This window comes from Oryza sativa, chromosome 4 (genome assembly GCF_034140825.1).
Source record: "Oryza sativa Japonica Group chromosome 4, ASM3414082v1".
Lineage (NCBI taxonomy): Eukaryota > Viridiplantae > Streptophyta > Magnoliopsida > Poales > Poaceae > Oryza > Oryza sativa.
The window spans coordinates 22,561,833-22,579,086 of NC_089038.1; the positions used below are offsets into that span (position 1 = coordinate 22,561,833).

The window sequence follows — 17,254 nt, forward strand, 5'->3', positions numbered from 1 at the left end:
CAAACGTTTTGCAGCCGCTGATATATTTGATCATCCACAGTCAACCATCTGAATGACTGTGAGAACACATTTGAGAGCAAAATGGGACAGGCAAGCCTCATGATATTATATCAAGCTCACAATAGTTGCATGCAAACTAAATCAAATTTTCAACAGATGAACAACTGCTTGATCTACTTATCATTTCCCTTTATTCACATGCAGTTCTGAAACCACAATGGTCACATTATTTTACCAATGCCTTGCCACACATATGAAAACTACACTTTCAGATCAAATGCCATAATCCTTCAATCCTACCAATACAAATGGTAGCTGCTGTGCCACTCTAGTGAGAGGTGGAAGAGAATTCAGTACTGAAAGGCACATTTAGACATCTGATGTAAGAAATGGATAGTCAGTGTATCCAATAACTGGATCAGAGATGTAGAAAGTCTCTCTGTTGTACTTGTTGAGAGGGGCGGCGTCTATTTCAAATCTCCGAGGCAAATCAGGATTAGACAAAAACAAGCGCCCATAAGCAACCAAATCAGTATATCCAGTGGATACTGCTTTATTTCCATCCTCCTTATTGTAGCCACCTGCAGCAATAAACGTTCCCTTGAAAGCGTCCCTGATTGGACGAAGGCTGTGTGGGGTTTCAAACTTTTCACCAAGTTTTACCATCCGTGGCTCCACCATGTGACAATAAAGGATTCCAAACTTGTTTAGCACCTTTGCCATGAACAGGGCTAGAGCTTCTGGGTTTGAGTCTGCTCCCTCTGAATAGCTGGCAAAGGGTGACAGCCTTATCCCAACCTTGTCAGCTCCAATTTCATCAGCTACGGCTTGGACCACTTCTAGCGCAAACCGGCAGCGATTCTCTAAGCTCCCACCATATTTGTCGGTACGATCATTGACTTGGTCTTTTAGAAACTGATCGATCAAATAACCATGCGCTCCATGGATTTCAACACCATCAAATCCTACAAATTATATCAAATATGAAGGTTAGATGTTTCCATCAGGAGTCAAGACTAAGGATCTTCATTTAATCTACTAGGTATTTATTAAAAAGTGAACACAATATCCGTATTAAGATAATCAAAATATTCCTAGTCAAAATATCTGGTGTGACAAATGTAATAGGAAGGTGTGTACTTGCTTCAATTGTATTTCTAGCAGCAACCCTGTAATCATTCACGACGAAAGGGATCTCATCAGTCTCTAATCGCCTAGGAGTTGAGAAAGTAGCCACATCTATGCCATTGGCTCTTACTGCAGGTTTTAGTGACTTATTGGTGCTCGAAATTGGAGCCTGCCCATTAGGCTGAAAAGCTGCATAGTGATACTGAACATGTGTTGGTTGCTTGGTTGGATACCCAGAAAAGGAAAAAAACAAGTAAAGAAATGAGCAAGAGTTTGCCCGCACAGTTTCATTTAAAACAAAGATGGCATAACTTATGCTGCGATGAGTACCAGTGAACAATTATACAGTAGGTTTTTACAAAAGCATTTCTCAAAATTTCCAGAATTCAATTTGAAGGTTTCCTGCTTGCAAATAACTACAATTACATAGATAAAGAACAGGCTTATATCAGATATAGTAAACATACTGTTATTAGAGACTCTTCCTACGTGCCAAATCTGACAGAAATATTCCTCCTTTGGCATGAACGCCATCTACGATTGGCTTCCATGCTTCCACTTGCTCCTTTGTACAAATGCCAGGAGTATCTTTGTACCTTGCACGCATACAGGAAACAAATTTGATCTTTAAAGATTGCTGAACCGTCAAAAGGTAATTGAACATGGCTCCTGATATTTCATAAAGGCACAGCCTAACAATCTATGATACACACCCTTGAGCAGTGTCTGAGATTCCAGTGGCCTCAGCAATCAAAAGGCCTCCTTTGGTTGTTATCTGTTGATAGTACAGAATGGCATGAGGCTAAGGAACATTACCATAGGATCGCTGCCTTGTCAATGGTGCAAGAACTAGCCTAGACACACGAGTAAAATTTCAGTAAAAAAATGGATCATTGCATAAACAAGAGCAACAAGTTTCTAATTATAGGCATAAGCAGGAATTGGATATAGATCTTGCCATGTTTTCAGAGAGAAATCATTGAACTTGTTGCTTATAAGTCGTGACAGATATATTATTATCTTGTCTATTACTCGATATAAACTGACGATGGAGAACCTGCGATTCTTCGGAAAACATCACAATTTTGGACCTAATTATGATTTCCGCATACATAACAGTACATTTCAATTTTCATTGTTTTGAGCCATCCACGGCCGAGCCTTTCTGCTCAAAACCTGGTCGATTACGCTGTCATTTCAGTACAAATGTATCTGTTCTTTGTCATAAACACCACATATCGGGGCACCACATGGTTCTTCCTAGTAGAATAAGATACAGGACCACCATCCCAACTTGCCCAGAGCAAAAAGTGAAAGAAAAAGAGAGAGAGAGAGAGAGAGAGAGAGAGAGAGAGAGAGAGAGAGAGAGAGAGGATGAACTGGGAGAATCTAGTCGTCCTATGAACAAACAGTACAAGCAAAGCAAAAACACATTCAGTGATTCAGAGAACAAAGATGACGAAACCACGATCTGAGGTCCATGGATTCCTCCTACCTAATTTGGAAAAAGGCAATCTTTGCTATCTTGCTATGTTTGGCACCCAAAATGACATGTTCATGTTTTTTTTCTCTCTCTCTTTCACCATCCTATCCAATAACCGGTGCTGGGATGGCATCTCATGCGTCAGAGATCACCTAAACAGAATAGATCTAACGAATCGACGCCAGTTGCGATCTTGTGTACTTTCTTAATCAGACTGAGCTGTCAATTAGGAACTCGAAAATTGGGAGGGCACAGTACATCCATTCATTCATTCAGGTAGACTACGAGATAGGGCAAAGAGAAGGCGAAACCTGTGGGAAAGATCAAATCTTCCAGGGTGTGAGGAGGTGGAGCTGTGCTAGCGCCGCTTCCCCATCTTGACGCTCTGCATGCCAAGTTGAAAGATCAGAAAAATTTAGAGCTGTAACTCGATTACAAAAGCAGAAGGATGCGGAGTGATTTCGTGCGGGTGGCGCTCGTCCAACGTCGTCTTCCTTTGTCGCAGTCGCAAATTCGCAAAAGGAGGGGAATGTGGGAAATAGATAGGGCCAGCATTCAGCCTAGGAAATAAACAGTAACCAAGTTACTGTGCTATTTTTCTCTTCTACAATAGAAGGTACTGTAGCAGTCTATAAGAGCCAGTTTAATAGTATAGCTCACTACTAGTTTCAAATCATCCATAGTCAATGCAATAGCTAATTTATACAATAGTTGCTTACTACACTATTAATATCTGGTCCCATATGTCATACACACATTACTGTTCTTCTCTCTCTTCCTTTATCTCTTTAAAATATGTTTATAGCTGGCTTATAGCTTGCTATTGTACCTGCTCTAAGCTAGTTATAACCACGTATCGAGAAGAAAAGAGAAGAGAGAGAAGAAAGCGGGCTACAGATCTATAGCCAGCTGTAACACGGACTCCAAGACATTGTGTCTGTATGAGAAGTAGGACTGATTATTAATGGTGTAGTATATTTTTATAGTTAACTATTGTATGAATGGGCTATTAGATTAGCTATAGATAGTTTGGAGCTAACATTTGGTTATACTATTAAACTTGGTCTAAAGTTACTTCTTCCATACCAAAGTGTAATTATTTTTTTATGTTGACTCATGTATTAGGAAAGTAGGTAAAAGTAATTGGAGAAGTTTATGATTGATTGAGAAGAGAAAGTAGATGAAAGAGTGGCTATGATTGGTTTAGAGGAGGAGGACCTGTTGAGAAATAGCTTTATTTTGGGACAAGGTACATTACTAGAAAACTAGAAATAGGTATACTGTGAGATGGATGTAGATAAAAGGCAAATATTGCTACAAGACACTACGATTTCGTGGTTTAGCCGTGGGACACTGCCCAAACTCACTTTTGGGGAAAAACACTCCATAAACGTGGTAATTTGCCAATGGACACCACGCCGATTAAAATAATGATTCCCGGTTGAGGAGGAGAGAGAAATCGCGTGAAATGTCAAAAATGCCCTTGGGCCCACATGCCAGCTCTCCATATCTCTTCCCTGGATTTTTCACATTTTGGTCCTTTTGAAAAACTTATTTCGCAAATAGACCCCTGAAAAAACTTATCCCAGAAATGGTCCTTTTTGGGGCGCTAGAGTGGCTGGCGCCGTCATCCAACGGGACGGCGCCAGCCTCTCTAGCGCCGTCCTCCTGCCATCGTGGCGCACGCGAACCGACGTGGCAGGAGGAGGGCGCCAGCATGGCTGGCGCCGCCGCCTCTATTCCTGTTTCTCTGTATGGAGTTGCAACGGTGTCATTTTTATTTTATTTTTTCGGATGTTTTTTCACACTCAGGATCACGATAAACCCAACCACAAAAAAAATTTAAACTCGAACTACCACTTAGCTAAGTCTGAAAATATCTAGCATACCACTTAGTCTACTTTGCACTTTCACTAAAATTAGACCATAACTCCTTTAGTAAAACCCTTTGATCAGCATGTTAAACATAATGCACTCTACCACTATATGAAATTACTTAATCTAATTCAAAATATATCCACATGAAATGACATATATAAGTTAAACAGTACATAGAGATGCAATTTTTTATTTTTATTTCATTTTTTTGATATTTTTTTCACACTTAGGAGAATATAGGAACCAACCGTATAAAAAATAAACTCAAACGGACAAAATATGTGACATGTAGAATTTTCCAAAACTCTACCGAAACGGACAAAATATGTCATCTATTAAAATAGGCGTAACTTTCTCATACGGACTCAGAATCAGGCAAATAATATATGTACGGACATCTACAGAAAAAGTTACATCCGATTCTCCCCGCTTTGTCGGGTTCGGCGATATTAAAACCTCCAAATTCCGCTTGCAAGATTGTGTTTTCGAGGAGAGAAGTTTTTCGGTAGAGCTTTGGAAAATTCCACATGCCACATATTTCGTCCGTTTGAGTTGATTTTTTACATGGTTGGTTCCTGTGAGTTCCTAAGTGTGAAAAAAATATCAAAAAAATAAAATAAAAATAAAAAATTTGCACATCTCTCTCCTCTGCACTAGTTCGGAGAGAGAGGAGAGGAGAGGAAAAATTATACACGTCACATATTACGTCCATTTGAGTTCAATTTTTCTATGGTTGGTTATTGTGTGTCCCTAAGCGTGAAAAAAATATCAAACAAATAAAACAAAAATAAAAAATTTTAGGAGGGGGGGGGGCGCCAGCCACTCTGGCGCACTCCCCCTAGCCACCTCAGCATCGCCCGGCCACGTCGGCAGGGGGATGGCGTCAAAGAGGCTGGCGCCGTCCTGTTGAACGACGGCGCCAGCCACTCTGGCGCCCCAAAAATGACCATTTTTAGGATAAGTTTTTCTAGAGGTCTATTTACGAAATAAGTTTTTTCAAAAGAACCAAAATGTGAAAAATCCAGTATCTCTTCCTCTCTTTCTCCCTCCTTTCTCTCTTCTCCCAGTCGTGGCTTGCTCGGCGACGGCGGCGACGCCCGGAGCGCGCGCGGCCTACTCGGTGGCCGAGGCACTGCTTGTGGCACCCGAGCGCGAGCGCCTCACGCAGCGACACCCGCATTAGCAGCAACGGGCCATGAAGACGAGCACAGGCTGCACGACGACCGTGGCGAAGCTCACAAATGCGACGCCGCAGAGCAGGACGTAGATGGACACAAGCGGCGGTCCGGAGCCCGAGAGCGCGATGACGAGGGCAAGCATCACCCACGCGGTGATGTCGTTGACAGCCGCGGCCGACATGGCCATGTGGCCGAGGTAGATGGTGAGGAGCTTGAGCTTGGCGCGACGCCCATGAAGACGATGAGCGGGCCGCGCGGGGCATCGGGGGCGATGGCGCGGAGCACGAGCGAGGCGCCGACGCCGAGGGCGAAGGGGAGCGAGATTCCGGCGGCGGCGACGGCGTTGGCGGTGCGGTCGGGTCGAGCTCGAGGCCGAGGAGGAAGAGGAAGAAGTGCAAGCCGATGTTGGCGAGCGTGTCGAGCACGGTGAGGCTCTCCTTGGGGAAGACATTGCCGGGTGGTTCTTCTCGGCGTCGTCAGGTGTGGAGTAGGAGGTCCTCCAGCGGCCACCGGTGCCGAGTAGGCCGCGCGCGCTCCGGGCGCCGCGGCCGTCGCCGAGCAAGCCGCGACCGGGAGATGAGAGAAAGGAGGGAGAAAGAGAGGAGGAGAGATGGAGAGCTGACACGTGGGCTCAAGAGAATTTTTTGACATTTCACGTGATTTTTCTCTCTTTTGCAACCGAAAATCATTATTTTAATTGGTGCGTTGTCCATTAGGAAATTACCACGTTTATAAAGTGTTTTCCCTCAAAAGTGAGTTTGAGCAGTGTCCCACGGCTAAAACCAAAAAAATCATAGTACCCTGCAGCAGTATAGTACCGCTACACTAGCTAAGATTTTGGTTGTTCGATTTTGGTTGTGCCAAACTTCAGTCCTTTTTCATAACATCAACCTATCATACACATAACTTTTTAGTCACATCATTTCTAATTTCAACCAAAATTTAAACTTTTAGCTGAACTAAACAAAGCCTTCGATGCTATTCACTTTGCATGGTAGAGTGACTGGCTCAGCTTTTGATGCCTGTCTTTAGCCTTCAATGTAGCATGACTGATGTTTGCATGGCCCGATGGCCGGTGATGCTGCCCGCGTGCATGCGGCGAGAGATCGCAGGATCTTCTGACGTGAACTTTCCCCTGACGTGGTCACTGACATGCGGTTCCGTGGATGGTGGGGCTCACATAATCAGTGTCCGTCCCTCTAACTTGTACATGAGATGATCTCTTTCCGAGATTGCGTGGCGTCCCGCGTGGCAATGTGAGGGACAGTGAGGGTGACAACACTAGTAAGGCCTTGTCTGAATGAGCCACAATTCCAGCCCATACACACATTAAACTAAATGTATACACACATTAATATGGAGGAGTCCATTTAAATATGCTTTCGCCTATTGAAGATATCTAGCCGTGGTTGGTTGCTAGATGTCGCTGAATCTCAGTGTGCTTGGATTTATAAATTACAAGAATTGTATATATTAGAATTAGTTATTTGGGAAAAAATTAGTTCCAGAGCATCTAAATTGTTTTTAGTTCTCGCTGAAAACTAGATTATCTTCTTGGATGAATTTTGGCCTCTTATCTTTCATAGTACCAAAGGGCTTCTGGTATTTCCTATGGATAATCAGCACATCGAATTACGGAATTGACTATGTTGCAAAAGCCAGAAGCTGCACTCTGTAATGTAGTCTGACATTTGGTACGTGCATTGCAAACAGTGGGACACAGCAGGACAGGAGCGATTCAGAACCATCACTAGCAGCTACTACCGGGGAGCTCATGGGATAACTGTAAGTTTTTGCAACCTCTCAACATTTTCTTTTTATACTTTAATGTGTGTTTTCAGTAAACATTTAGTTTCCATGGATGCATCCAGATCGTCTATGACATTACGGATATGGAGAGCTTCAACAATGTGAAAGAGTGGATGAGTGAAATCGACAAGTATGCCAATGACATCGTATGCAAGCTTCTTGTTGGTAACAAGTGTGATCTGGCAGAGAGCAGGGTTGTTGAAACTGCAGCAGCACAGGTCGCATTGCAAACTACCCTATTACACTATGGTCTATGGAAGGCTTATCAATGCAAAAGTTATGTTATATTTTGTTAAGCTAAATGAAAAGGTACAAATCACTGCAGGCTTATGCTGATGAGATAGGCATTTCATTCCTCGAAACAAGTGCTAAGGACTCGATCAAAGTCTAAGAGGCTTTCTTGGCGATGTGTGCCTCAATCAAAAAGCAGTAGGATAAATGACAGTGGATAAGGCTTCAGAGTTTCTTATAAACAAGTTATGCTGCTGAAACTTTTGTTTCTAATTTGCAGAAAATCTGGGAGCCAGGCAGCCCTGGAGAGGAAGGCATCCAATCTAGTTCAGATGAAAGGCCAGCCAATTCAGCAGCAGCAGCAGCAGCAGCCACAGAAGAGCAGCTGCTGTTCATCATGATGGCACAATGGTCTGGGAACTTCCATGAGTTGGGATGAACATGGCATATCTGCTAAGTGTGTACCTCTGCCTTCTCATAGTTTTGTGCACTTTTGGTTACCGCAAGTGTTGGTAAATCTGTTGAAATCGAGTCAAGAACCTAATTTCCCGGTTTCGATGATTCTCTAATCAATATCGCATCTAGAAAGTTGTACCATATTAAACAGATACATGTAATTTAGTAAGATTTCAGTCTGAAAGGTCAATTTACACATGCAAAATAATTCACAGATGCAAATGCAGACAATATTTTCTCTCCAACACGGATAGCAGGATATGGTCTTTTCACTGTAGTCTGTAGCCTTGTGGAACTCAAAACAGAACTGGTGAGATAACTTGACAGGCAGGTAGTTCGGCCTCTCAGACTAGAAATAGTAGTTACTCTCTGTGGTTAGCTGGAATGGCACTTGTGGTATCATCATGTTGCAGCCCACATCCATAATACTAGTCTGCGCGATTATCTGCAGACACAAGATCAAGCTAATAAGATAGGTGCTAATCCCTGAAAAATTGAACATGGTGGGCCAAAAATGTTTTTAAGAGATGATACAGATTCAGTTACTCTTTCTTACAGAATAGCTTAAGTATTTGATGCCACGAGATTGTCAGCTAAACATTTTATGTTCTCAGTTTTTTCTTATCCTAATTTCAGTTGGCACATGGTGGCTGTTGTATTGACTGTTCTAAGTTCTCAATCATAATATTATAGACAAGTCTTTTGCATATCCTTGGTAAAAAGGGAAAGAAAAAACATTCTTTGTATGTGAGCTTCCTACATGTATATGTCAACTGGATTAAATAGGAGACACATTATTACAAACAAAATGTGTGTACTTGTGGAGAAAAATGGATGGTGAGGAAAATCTCTTTAAATTAAGCGTACCCTATTTCTAAGTTATAATTCTAATCTTGAACCAATTCCTACAAAAAAAAAAATTTTGCGAGGACAATTGTTTCTTTTGACAGAATGCATGTGTTAATTGCCAGTTGTACCCTTTCTTGAAGTATATCATTAGCAGCCTTCAATATGCCTTCCTGCAATTGAAGCACATAAAACTTTGGTGAATAATTATTCTACTTTCATCTCTTTTATATATGAAATCAAGCATTCTGATCTAACCTTGTTCTTGAGCATCTCGATCTCCCTAGACATGATCTGCATCTATTCAGCAGAAAAGGTGACATATTATAAGTGTCATTTTTCTGGGAATTTCTTTTTATTCTACAGTGATGAATGGCTTACTTTTGTGGAGCGAATGTTATTCACCCATACTTCAAGATTACTTTCAAGGGATTGCAGCTCACCAAGATTCATGTGGCTTATGTCTCTCTCTCCATACATGTACCTGCATGAGGTGTGCTTAGTTGCTTACTTTTTTCCATCAGCGTCTTGATCAGTACTAGCTAGTTTCCTACACCCTTGAAAAGTGCCTTTCATTATCTTTTGAAACTTCTTACAGATTTTCATCAATTTATATGGTCCATTGTACTATATTATTAAGTAGCTGCACTTTCCTTTTCCTTTTTTTTCTTATTTTCTGATTTAAAAACTACTCTCCTGAACACATTTTATAAAGAAGTAGGAGTATCATGCAGCAGTTCTCTGATGTTCATAGCGTTATCATATTATCTGTCCTTCGTGATGCATTCCTTACACATGATCATTTTCAAGAACACATGAGAATGCAAAATAGTTTAGGCATTGTTACTGTATAAACAGAACTACTAGGGCCATTTTCTAACAAAAAAAGGTAACAAATGTAGTTTCATTATACTAGCTTACAAGTAATGCGGATGATTTACCTCAAGCTGTTCTGAAGCAGGTCAACTTCTTGCCTTAGAAGTAGTACATCTTGTTGTATCACCTGGAATTGCACAACAATGAGTTAATGTTAGAGGAACCGTTCTATCCAAAACAATAAAATCCAGAAGTTTATGTCCATGGGCAAAACACAAAAGCGCAAGTGTGCTGAGCTGAAGCCTTGAAAAATCACCATAATTAAAAATAAATTCCATTCGTATGCAAATCTATTTGAAACTGAACTGGTGGACATACGTATATCATGTTGTCTATGTATGATGCTGACCTGAGGTATGTTCTGTTCGTTGCTTTCAGCTTGCGCTTCAGGGAGGTTACTCTTGTTCTTGTACCGCTCAATCAAGCCTTGCATGTTCCTATCATCATCATCATCAGCCATGCATAAAACACATCAACAATGTTTTTAAAATGAAATAAGATTTTCTTTTCTAGAGAGGTGGTAGTACTTTTGGACCACACTAATGAAGATAAATACTCCCTCCGTTTCCAAATATTTGACATCGTTGACTTTTAAGCACATGTTTGACTGTTCGTCTTATTCGAAAACTTTTGTGAAATATGTAAAACTATATGTATACATATAAATATATTTAACAATGAATCAAATGATAGGAAAAGAATTAATAATTACATAAAATTTTTAATAAGACAAACGGTCAACATATTTTAAAAAAATCAACGGTGTTAAATATTTAGAAGCGGGGGGGTACTTTTTTTGGACCACTAACAATTGAACAATGAAGAGAAACATAGTACAGATATATATACTTTACCCGTTGGTGGCGAGCTCATAGATCTTGCCATGAGGAGAGAAGACAATGACGCCGATATCAGCATCACAGAGGACAGAAAGCTCCTTGGCTTTCTTGAGCAAGCCCATCCGCCGCTTGCAGAAGGTGACCTGCCTGTGCACCGGGTTCTCTATCCTCCTCATCTGAACCTTGCCACGAGCCATATCACCCACTGAATCACTGATTGATTGATATGATTCTTCACTTCACTTCAGTCTAGCTTGTGTTTTGCCTATTCTTTCTTCCTCTCTTTTGCACACAAACCCCTCACTAGTTTGAACTAGCTTCTGAGGCAGTGGCAGTGGCAGCTAGGCCCTTGGATCTCCCGCTGGATTTGAGGCTAATGGCGGCTTGGATTTGTCGCAGAAGTGGGGGTGTTTTTATTGTGGCCTTGGGAGGGAATAATTTTGGTAGGCCAGCCATTGCACATCACAAAAGGCGCCTATGGAATGCATGGCCTGAATTTGATGGCCCTTGCTTAGAGACATAGGGTCATGTTTACTGAACGCTGATGTTTCTGGGTTTCCCTGCATTGCCTTCCATTCTTGTTGCTCAGTTCTCTAGCTGCTGATATCAGGGTTCACAAAACTGATGGAATTTCGCGAAAACCTTTTGGTTTTCATGAAACCGCTAGGTCTCGGGTTGTTAAAACCGGTCGGTATTAGCTGGTTTCCATGCGGTGTTACTGAAATTCGTAGGTTTTTCCTGGTTTTTGGTCGGATTTCGATAATCCGGTGAGAGGCGGTTTTTTACTTCAAAATCGAAAAGGTAAACCCTGCCTAGTACTCTAAAACAGGTACAATGGAGGCATCCCATTTTCACACAACAAGATAGATGGAGGATTCTGTCAGGGTTACGGATAAGGTATACCCTCTATCCTTGGATGTATGTTGTATACCGATACGGTATACTCGCATGTATACGGAAAATTTCCGTATACAGTAAGGAAATCTATCACGTGATAGATATGGTATCTACAGATAGAAAGAGTTCTACTCAGACAATATTGGGTCTTTACCATATCATGAGGGGTCCGATATCTCCGAGTCCTACTTAGAGATCAACTGACCCGCCGTATATAAGGGACCCCCTGGCAGGACCTAAGGAATCGAGTATCACCGCCTACACATCCACCACGGCCTACGAAGTCGGAGCCTACAGGAGCCAAATTGCCGAGAGATCCAGTCGAACCAACTCGACTATGGTCTCGTCGGTATCATCGAGTTCTTTTATTCCCTTTGTAATATGTGATTTCCATGATATCATCCCATATCAACTGGATTAGGGCTATTACCTACTAAGGGGCCTGAACCAGTATAATCCTTGTCTTTTGTTTGCTTGATGTCGTACTACGTAGATCCTCGTACCAACGGACCCCAATACCCTCTATATCCGGTTTACGGGTATCCCCTATCAACAGATTCCGTACCTAATCCCAGCAAACTCAATTCTATCTAACTAAGCTACGTATGTATCGTGAGGATGGAGATATCTTTCCCATTGAACCTAGGACTCCCTGCACAATGCCCATAACACATAGGTGGATCTAATACCCATGACACATAGGCAAATCTAAGGTGTGCTCGCGCATGCTTTTGTCCATGCTCTAAAAAATCCCTAAGTCCATCATCGCTGGCAAGTGCTTATACTCTTCAAGACTTCGAAATTTTAGAGTTGATTTTGATTCTTTTTCTTTATCGTAGCTTATTTTTTAGCATTTAAATCGATGAGGACACATGTATAAAAAGTTTATTCATAATAATAATAATAATAATAATAATAATAATAATAATAATAATAATAATAATAATAATAATAATAATAATAATAATTATTATTATTATTATTATTATTATTATTATTATTATTATTATTATTATTATTATTATTATTATTATTATTATTATTATTATTATTATTATTATTATAAAGGCTGTAGGCGAACCATGGAGTATTTCCATTTTCCACATTCTAAATATACATATATCGCATAAGGCTTTACGTTTCTTTTTCGTAACTTATCTTATTCATTCATGCTTTTCTAGCTTACTGGTTTTTACAATTATTTTGATGGATTCCCTTAGATGACTTTATGTGTGTGTAACTTGTAGATTTAAATAGCCTTTTGTTCTGACTATTTCGCTGCCTTTTATAAAGCAGGTAAATCTTATTGTTACAGCCCCTAAGCATCTTAAAATAACCACATGGTAAAAGGGTGTAGGTTACTTTAAAGCGTAATTTTTTTAATGAATTCACTTCATATTGGCTCGTGCTACCTCATCCTTGATGGTCAAGTGGTCTATGAATAATGAATATTTAGCGAGGAATATGTCTCATACAAAGGCATTTGCACTTTACATTGTTAAGAATTTGTTCTACTTTGAAATGTCAGATTAACATTTAATAATCTGCCCTTCTTTTTTCCTAACCTCATCTTCCGATCTTCTCTATGCCGCCATAATATGCGTACCGATGATAGAAATAGGATTGCCCCAATATATGTTCCACAATTCTGAGTTAAAAGAAAAGGGGAGAATAAACACTTGTTAGTGATAGAAATCCGTGATATAAATCCGGCTTAGCTTGTGAGAATGTGAAGCTTCTAGTTTATTTTCCGGTTTATCCGTTTATGCAACTACAACTTCTCAAAATTTAAATGAAAAGCTAATTGTTGGGGGGACTTTTGATTTTGGGTGGAGCTATAGCTGACAGAAGCTCCCAAAAAAGGACCTAAGGCACCACTGCAATTAGTTTCATAGAGGCTATGTTGTTGATTGTAGACTTGGTTTTCAGACCACCACCTTGTATACAAATTTATCTTTTAAAATGAAATTAAATAAAAAATCTTGTGATCCATTGGCACCACTCATAGTTATTGTCAAGCTTCACTTGGAATAATCAAAGAAACATGATTGTGCACGAAAAATGTACCTGCTGATTAGCAAATCTCAGCTCACTGATTAGTATCATAGTTTATTTAAAGAGAGCTGCGCTAAAAACTACTAATTCGCTCAATGGACCAAAACTTGTCATGTCCTCATTCCGGAATTGGCAAGTATACCAGAAGAATAAATCTTTGCACCGGTGTTGCAACATTACAAATACACATAAATCAAGCCGTTAATTATTCACAGGAGTCCAGGACCATTCTTCCTGCCTATTTTCAATAATAAGGTTGCAGCAAGCATACACTTTAAACACTCAACGAATTTGTCCATGCACATCTGACAAAGACTAAGAGAAGTGAATGCACAATTCAAGAATCTTAACTGATCAAACCAAAGAAAAACTAAAAACTGTATGCCATGGCATATGTATGGGCCCATAATTGCAGCTTACCAGGACCACCCCTTTAATGATCCTTTTTTTCTTTAGAACCAAGATTCCAAACAAGCTGTCTTCAGGTTTAATTATTATGGAAGCAAATCACATTACAGAGGTACATCAGTGCAATCATCTCAGCTGTTAATCAAATCTTGTGAGGGCCAATGAAACCTTAGAACCAAACGAATCTAGTTAACATAGGACATGCATTTATGTGAGCTTTTGAAATAAAAACATTTGTTCCTCTATGGCTCTATTATCAACTCTTTTGTTGATAGGAATCCATCTTTTGTGTTGATGTGCAATTAACTATTTTGGCTGTCAATCCACAGCATTGCTTGGCCATAAGAGGCATATCTTCTGTGTACATGTTTAGCTTAGCAAGGAAGGTGTCTATTCATGTATATATTAAGACAAGTGATCACCATAGGGCAGTAGAAAGGATTTCCAATATAAAAATACATTTTCAATTCAATAAAGATGCATAAATTAAGCACAAAAGATTGAGCAGCAACGTTCATAATGTTTATTAAAACCGCAATCTATCTATTATACTAATAAAATAGGGCAAAAAGAAGCAAATGCCCATTCTCAATTGTTGAATTACCACATTAATCTCGGAGAATAAGAGAAGGATATACACAGTTGATAAGAGCTGCTATGGGCTATATTGGTGTAGATTGATTGGATGTATACTAGAGAGGTACTGCAAGTCTACAATTGTATGAGAAATACAGATGCATTTTAGACATAAAACTAATATTTGTATAGCAAATATAATTCTACTTTCAATAGAATATATAATCTATGCCCGTACAATTGCGTGGAAAATTGAGCTAGCAATTACCAAATTAATCAGTTGAAAAGATAAAGATCCATACCATTGATTAGTCTATGTTATGATAGGGCCATGCCAAAAACAATCCACAAATAAATGAAAATAGTTCACGTGAGAAATAATCTAGAAATAGAAGCATAGATGAAATACAGAATAAAAAATAACTATAATCTAGCTCACACAATTTACATGGGAATTTCACTAGTTAAATAAAGAGTTGTGCATAACAAATGAAGCAACAACATTCTACCAAGCCCGATGATCTGACAATTCATGACATTTTTTTTTTGAGGAAGAGACAATTCATGACATTTGACTAGTGCTTCTGTAAATTTAGAAATATTGGCCCAACTAGTATTGAGTATTGACACGTCAAGAATACGTGATGCAATACAAGGGTGACTCTGCACATTCCTCAGAATAATGCCTTTTGCATTGCTCCAGTTATTTGGACCAAGGAAGTGCAGAGCAGCACCAAAAGAGCAAAGAAACAAAGAGAATAATCACACTCAGGTCAAAAGGAAAGGAAAAAAAAAGCAAAGTAAATATTTTTCTTTTGTCTCCTTTTTCTAGCTCTAGCCAATGGTAAATCCACTGAAGAAGGACAAGCCTGGTCCTTGAATCAGGTAAAAGCAAAGTGACAGGCTACCAGCCAACCCTTATATCCTTCATGTTGAAGTACCAACCACTGAGGAAACCACATATTAATTCAACAATAATGTGATTTCAAGTAAACACAAAGTGCCAACCAACTAATATCTTTCATCTTAAAGAGCCAAAGGACAACCGTTCGGCTACCCATAATTAGTTCTCTTTTGGAACATCTGATTTTTTTTCCTGATTCCTGGTACAATTGAACTAGTTGTTGTAAAAATACTGAAAAGTTCCTATGAAATTATTGTGTTCCAGAGACCTTACTCATTAAATACAACTTTACAAATGAATTCCAATATCTAAAAAGGAACAAGGATTTCGATTTAAGGGTACCGTGGGAAGAACGTATTAAGTTTGCTGCGAAATATGAAACACACTGCATTTCTAAACAAGACTATTCAAAAAATATCCCTAACCTGTTCATGCTTGCTAAAACCCAAGTAAAGCAAATTCTGTATGAAATATTTAATTATTTCTACAGAATGGGATTAAACAGCTATGCACAACAGCTAAATGATTTCCATTTCTGGAAACACATAATCCATTTAGTTTGCCAGTTTTTCGCCCTTCAGGGAATTTGGCAAACTATCATAGTACCTTTTGTTCTTGATTATAATTAACTCCAGAACTAGATACAGAAAATCGCAGTTAACATGCCTTGAAATTCTTACAAGAATTTTTCCAACCATAGTACAGCGACCAGAGGCAGGCATGACAATTTGCTGGTTCATTGAATGATCCCATGTTTTAGTTACAGTAAACTTCCCTCTATATATATGCTGCAAGACAACAAGTGGGGAAAACAGCAGGTCTTTAAAAGAAAAAAAAAGCATAAAGCATATTTTTAATGGGATACATATCTTTGTTCGCCAATAAACAAACGACCCAAGATGACAGCATGCTTTCGTGTATCTGTGGAGTGTGGACAGTGGACTTGCTATGATGCAATTGGCCACTGATAGCTCTTCCTTGAACATGGTACTTTGTAAAGAAAAAACACACACGCACACAAAGAGGAATGTGATAGCTATTAGGCTATAAAATTGCAAAATAATTAAGAAAACTAACACAGACAACGCTTTAACTTCCAAAGTAAGCTCTCTAGACTCTAGCACCTCCAAGATGCTAAAGGCACTACATGCATTGCTTAGTAGCTTTTGTTTTTATATTAGGACTAATAATGCTTCTCATTTACTTTATCCTGGCACTCTGGCAGTGGAGATATCCACAGAACAGAACACGATTAAAGCTAAGCATGATATTCCCTTAACCCATAATCCTGACTTATCTACCAGCAACAAGCTCTAATAACTTAATTACGAGATGGCTCTATCAAGTAGCATAGAGAGAAATCGTTAAAAGCATCCTTAAGCTATTACTTTTATGATAAGCTCAAGTTTTTAGTGGATGATGAATCATTTGTAAAGGACTGGAAATTAGGCCAGGATGATTTTCACAACACAAATACAGGATACACAAATTTTTGTTTAGTAAAAACATACGGAGATGGGCAGGGAGAGGTCCTTCTTGCCTTCGTAAGCTCTTTCTGTGCAGTCTGTATCCTAATTACTTGTCCAGTATGCCCCTGTAATCAGTAACTGCCAGAAGAACAGCTCAGAACTTCAGACCCAAAAGGTATCCTGAAACATCAAACATGATAAGCTAGGAATAGCAGTCTGCA

General features: G+C 39.6%; 2 protein-coding genes and 1 pseudogene across 4 annotated transcripts; 1 reads left to right on the forward strand and 2 right to left on the reverse strand.

The window, feature by feature from the left end:
* Window positions 1-69: 69 nt before the first annotated feature.
* LOC136356384 (putative 12-oxophytodienoate reductase 11) lies at window positions 70-3,178 on the reverse strand. 3 transcript variants are annotated; one of them, XM_066310167.1, is made up of 5 exons: window positions 2,923-3,174; window positions 1,842-1,903; window positions 1,596-1,724; window positions 1,141-1,317; window positions 70-965 (listed from the first exon to the last, which is right to left on the reverse strand). In XM_066310167.1, the coding sequence occupies exons 3-5, from the start codon at window positions 1,660-1,662 to the stop codon at window positions 370-372; spliced, it is 840 nt and encodes a 279-aa protein (XP_066166264.1). In that variant the 5' UTR covers window positions 1,663-1,724; window positions 1,842-1,903; window positions 2,923-3,174; the 3' UTR covers window positions 70-369. The 3 variants fall into 3 exon arrangements, 2 of the variants coding, with proteins under 2 accessions (XP_066166264.1, XP_066166263.1); XM_066310166.1 differs by having other exon boundaries at window positions 1,842-1,982; XR_010741139.1 differs by lacking the exon at window positions 70-965 and having other exon boundaries at window positions 1,188-1,330; window positions 1,842-1,982; window positions 2,923-3,178.
* A 4,360-nt stretch (window positions 3,179-7,538) lies between these two features.
* On the forward strand, window positions 7,539-8,108 carry LOC136356345 (GTP-binding protein YPTM1-like; annotated as a pseudogene).
* A 196-nt stretch (window positions 8,109-8,304) lies between these two features.
* LOC136356354 (MADS-box transcription factor 26-like) lies at window positions 8,305-11,019 on the reverse strand. The gene is made up of 7 exons (XM_066310116.1): window positions 10,740-11,019; window positions 10,235-10,322; window positions 9,951-10,012; window positions 9,391-9,493; window positions 9,268-9,309; window positions 9,141-9,182; window positions 8,305-8,608 (listed from the first exon to the last, which is right to left on the reverse strand). The coding sequence occupies exons 1-7, from the start codon at window positions 10,919-10,921 to the stop codon at window positions 8,513-8,515; spliced, it is 615 nt and encodes a 204-aa protein (XP_066166213.1). The 5' UTR covers window positions 10,922-11,019; the 3' UTR covers window positions 8,305-8,512.
* Between the last annotated feature and the right edge of the window lie 6,235 nt (window positions 11,020-17,254).

Excerpts from the sequence above, each read along its gene's own strand:
- LOC136356384 (XM_066310167.1), bottom strand. The coding sequence starts at position 1,662 with ATGGCGTTCATGCCAAAGGAGGAATATTTCTGTCAGATTTGGCACGTA. Across the intron at positions 1,318-1,595 it reads AGGAAGAGTCTCTAATAACA|CTTTTCAGCCTAATGGGCAG; the intron begins GTATGTTTACTA and ends ATCACTATGCAG. Across the intron at positions 966-1,140 it reads TAGAAATACAATTGAAGCAA|GATTTGATGGTGTTGAAATC; the intron begins GTACACACCTTC and ends TATAATTTGTAG.
- LOC136356354 (XM_066310116.1), bottom strand. The coding sequence starts at position 10,921 with ATGGCTCGTGGCAAGGTTCAGATGAGGAGGATAGAGAACCCGGTGCAC. Across the intron at positions 10,323-10,739 it reads TATGAGCTCGCCACCAACGG|GAACATGCAAGGCTTGATTG; the intron begins GTAAAGTATATA and ends TGATGATGATAG. Across the intron at positions 10,013-10,234 it reads ACGAACAGAACATACCTCAG|GTGATACAACAAGATGTACT; the intron begins GTCAGCATCATA and ends GTGCAATTCCAG.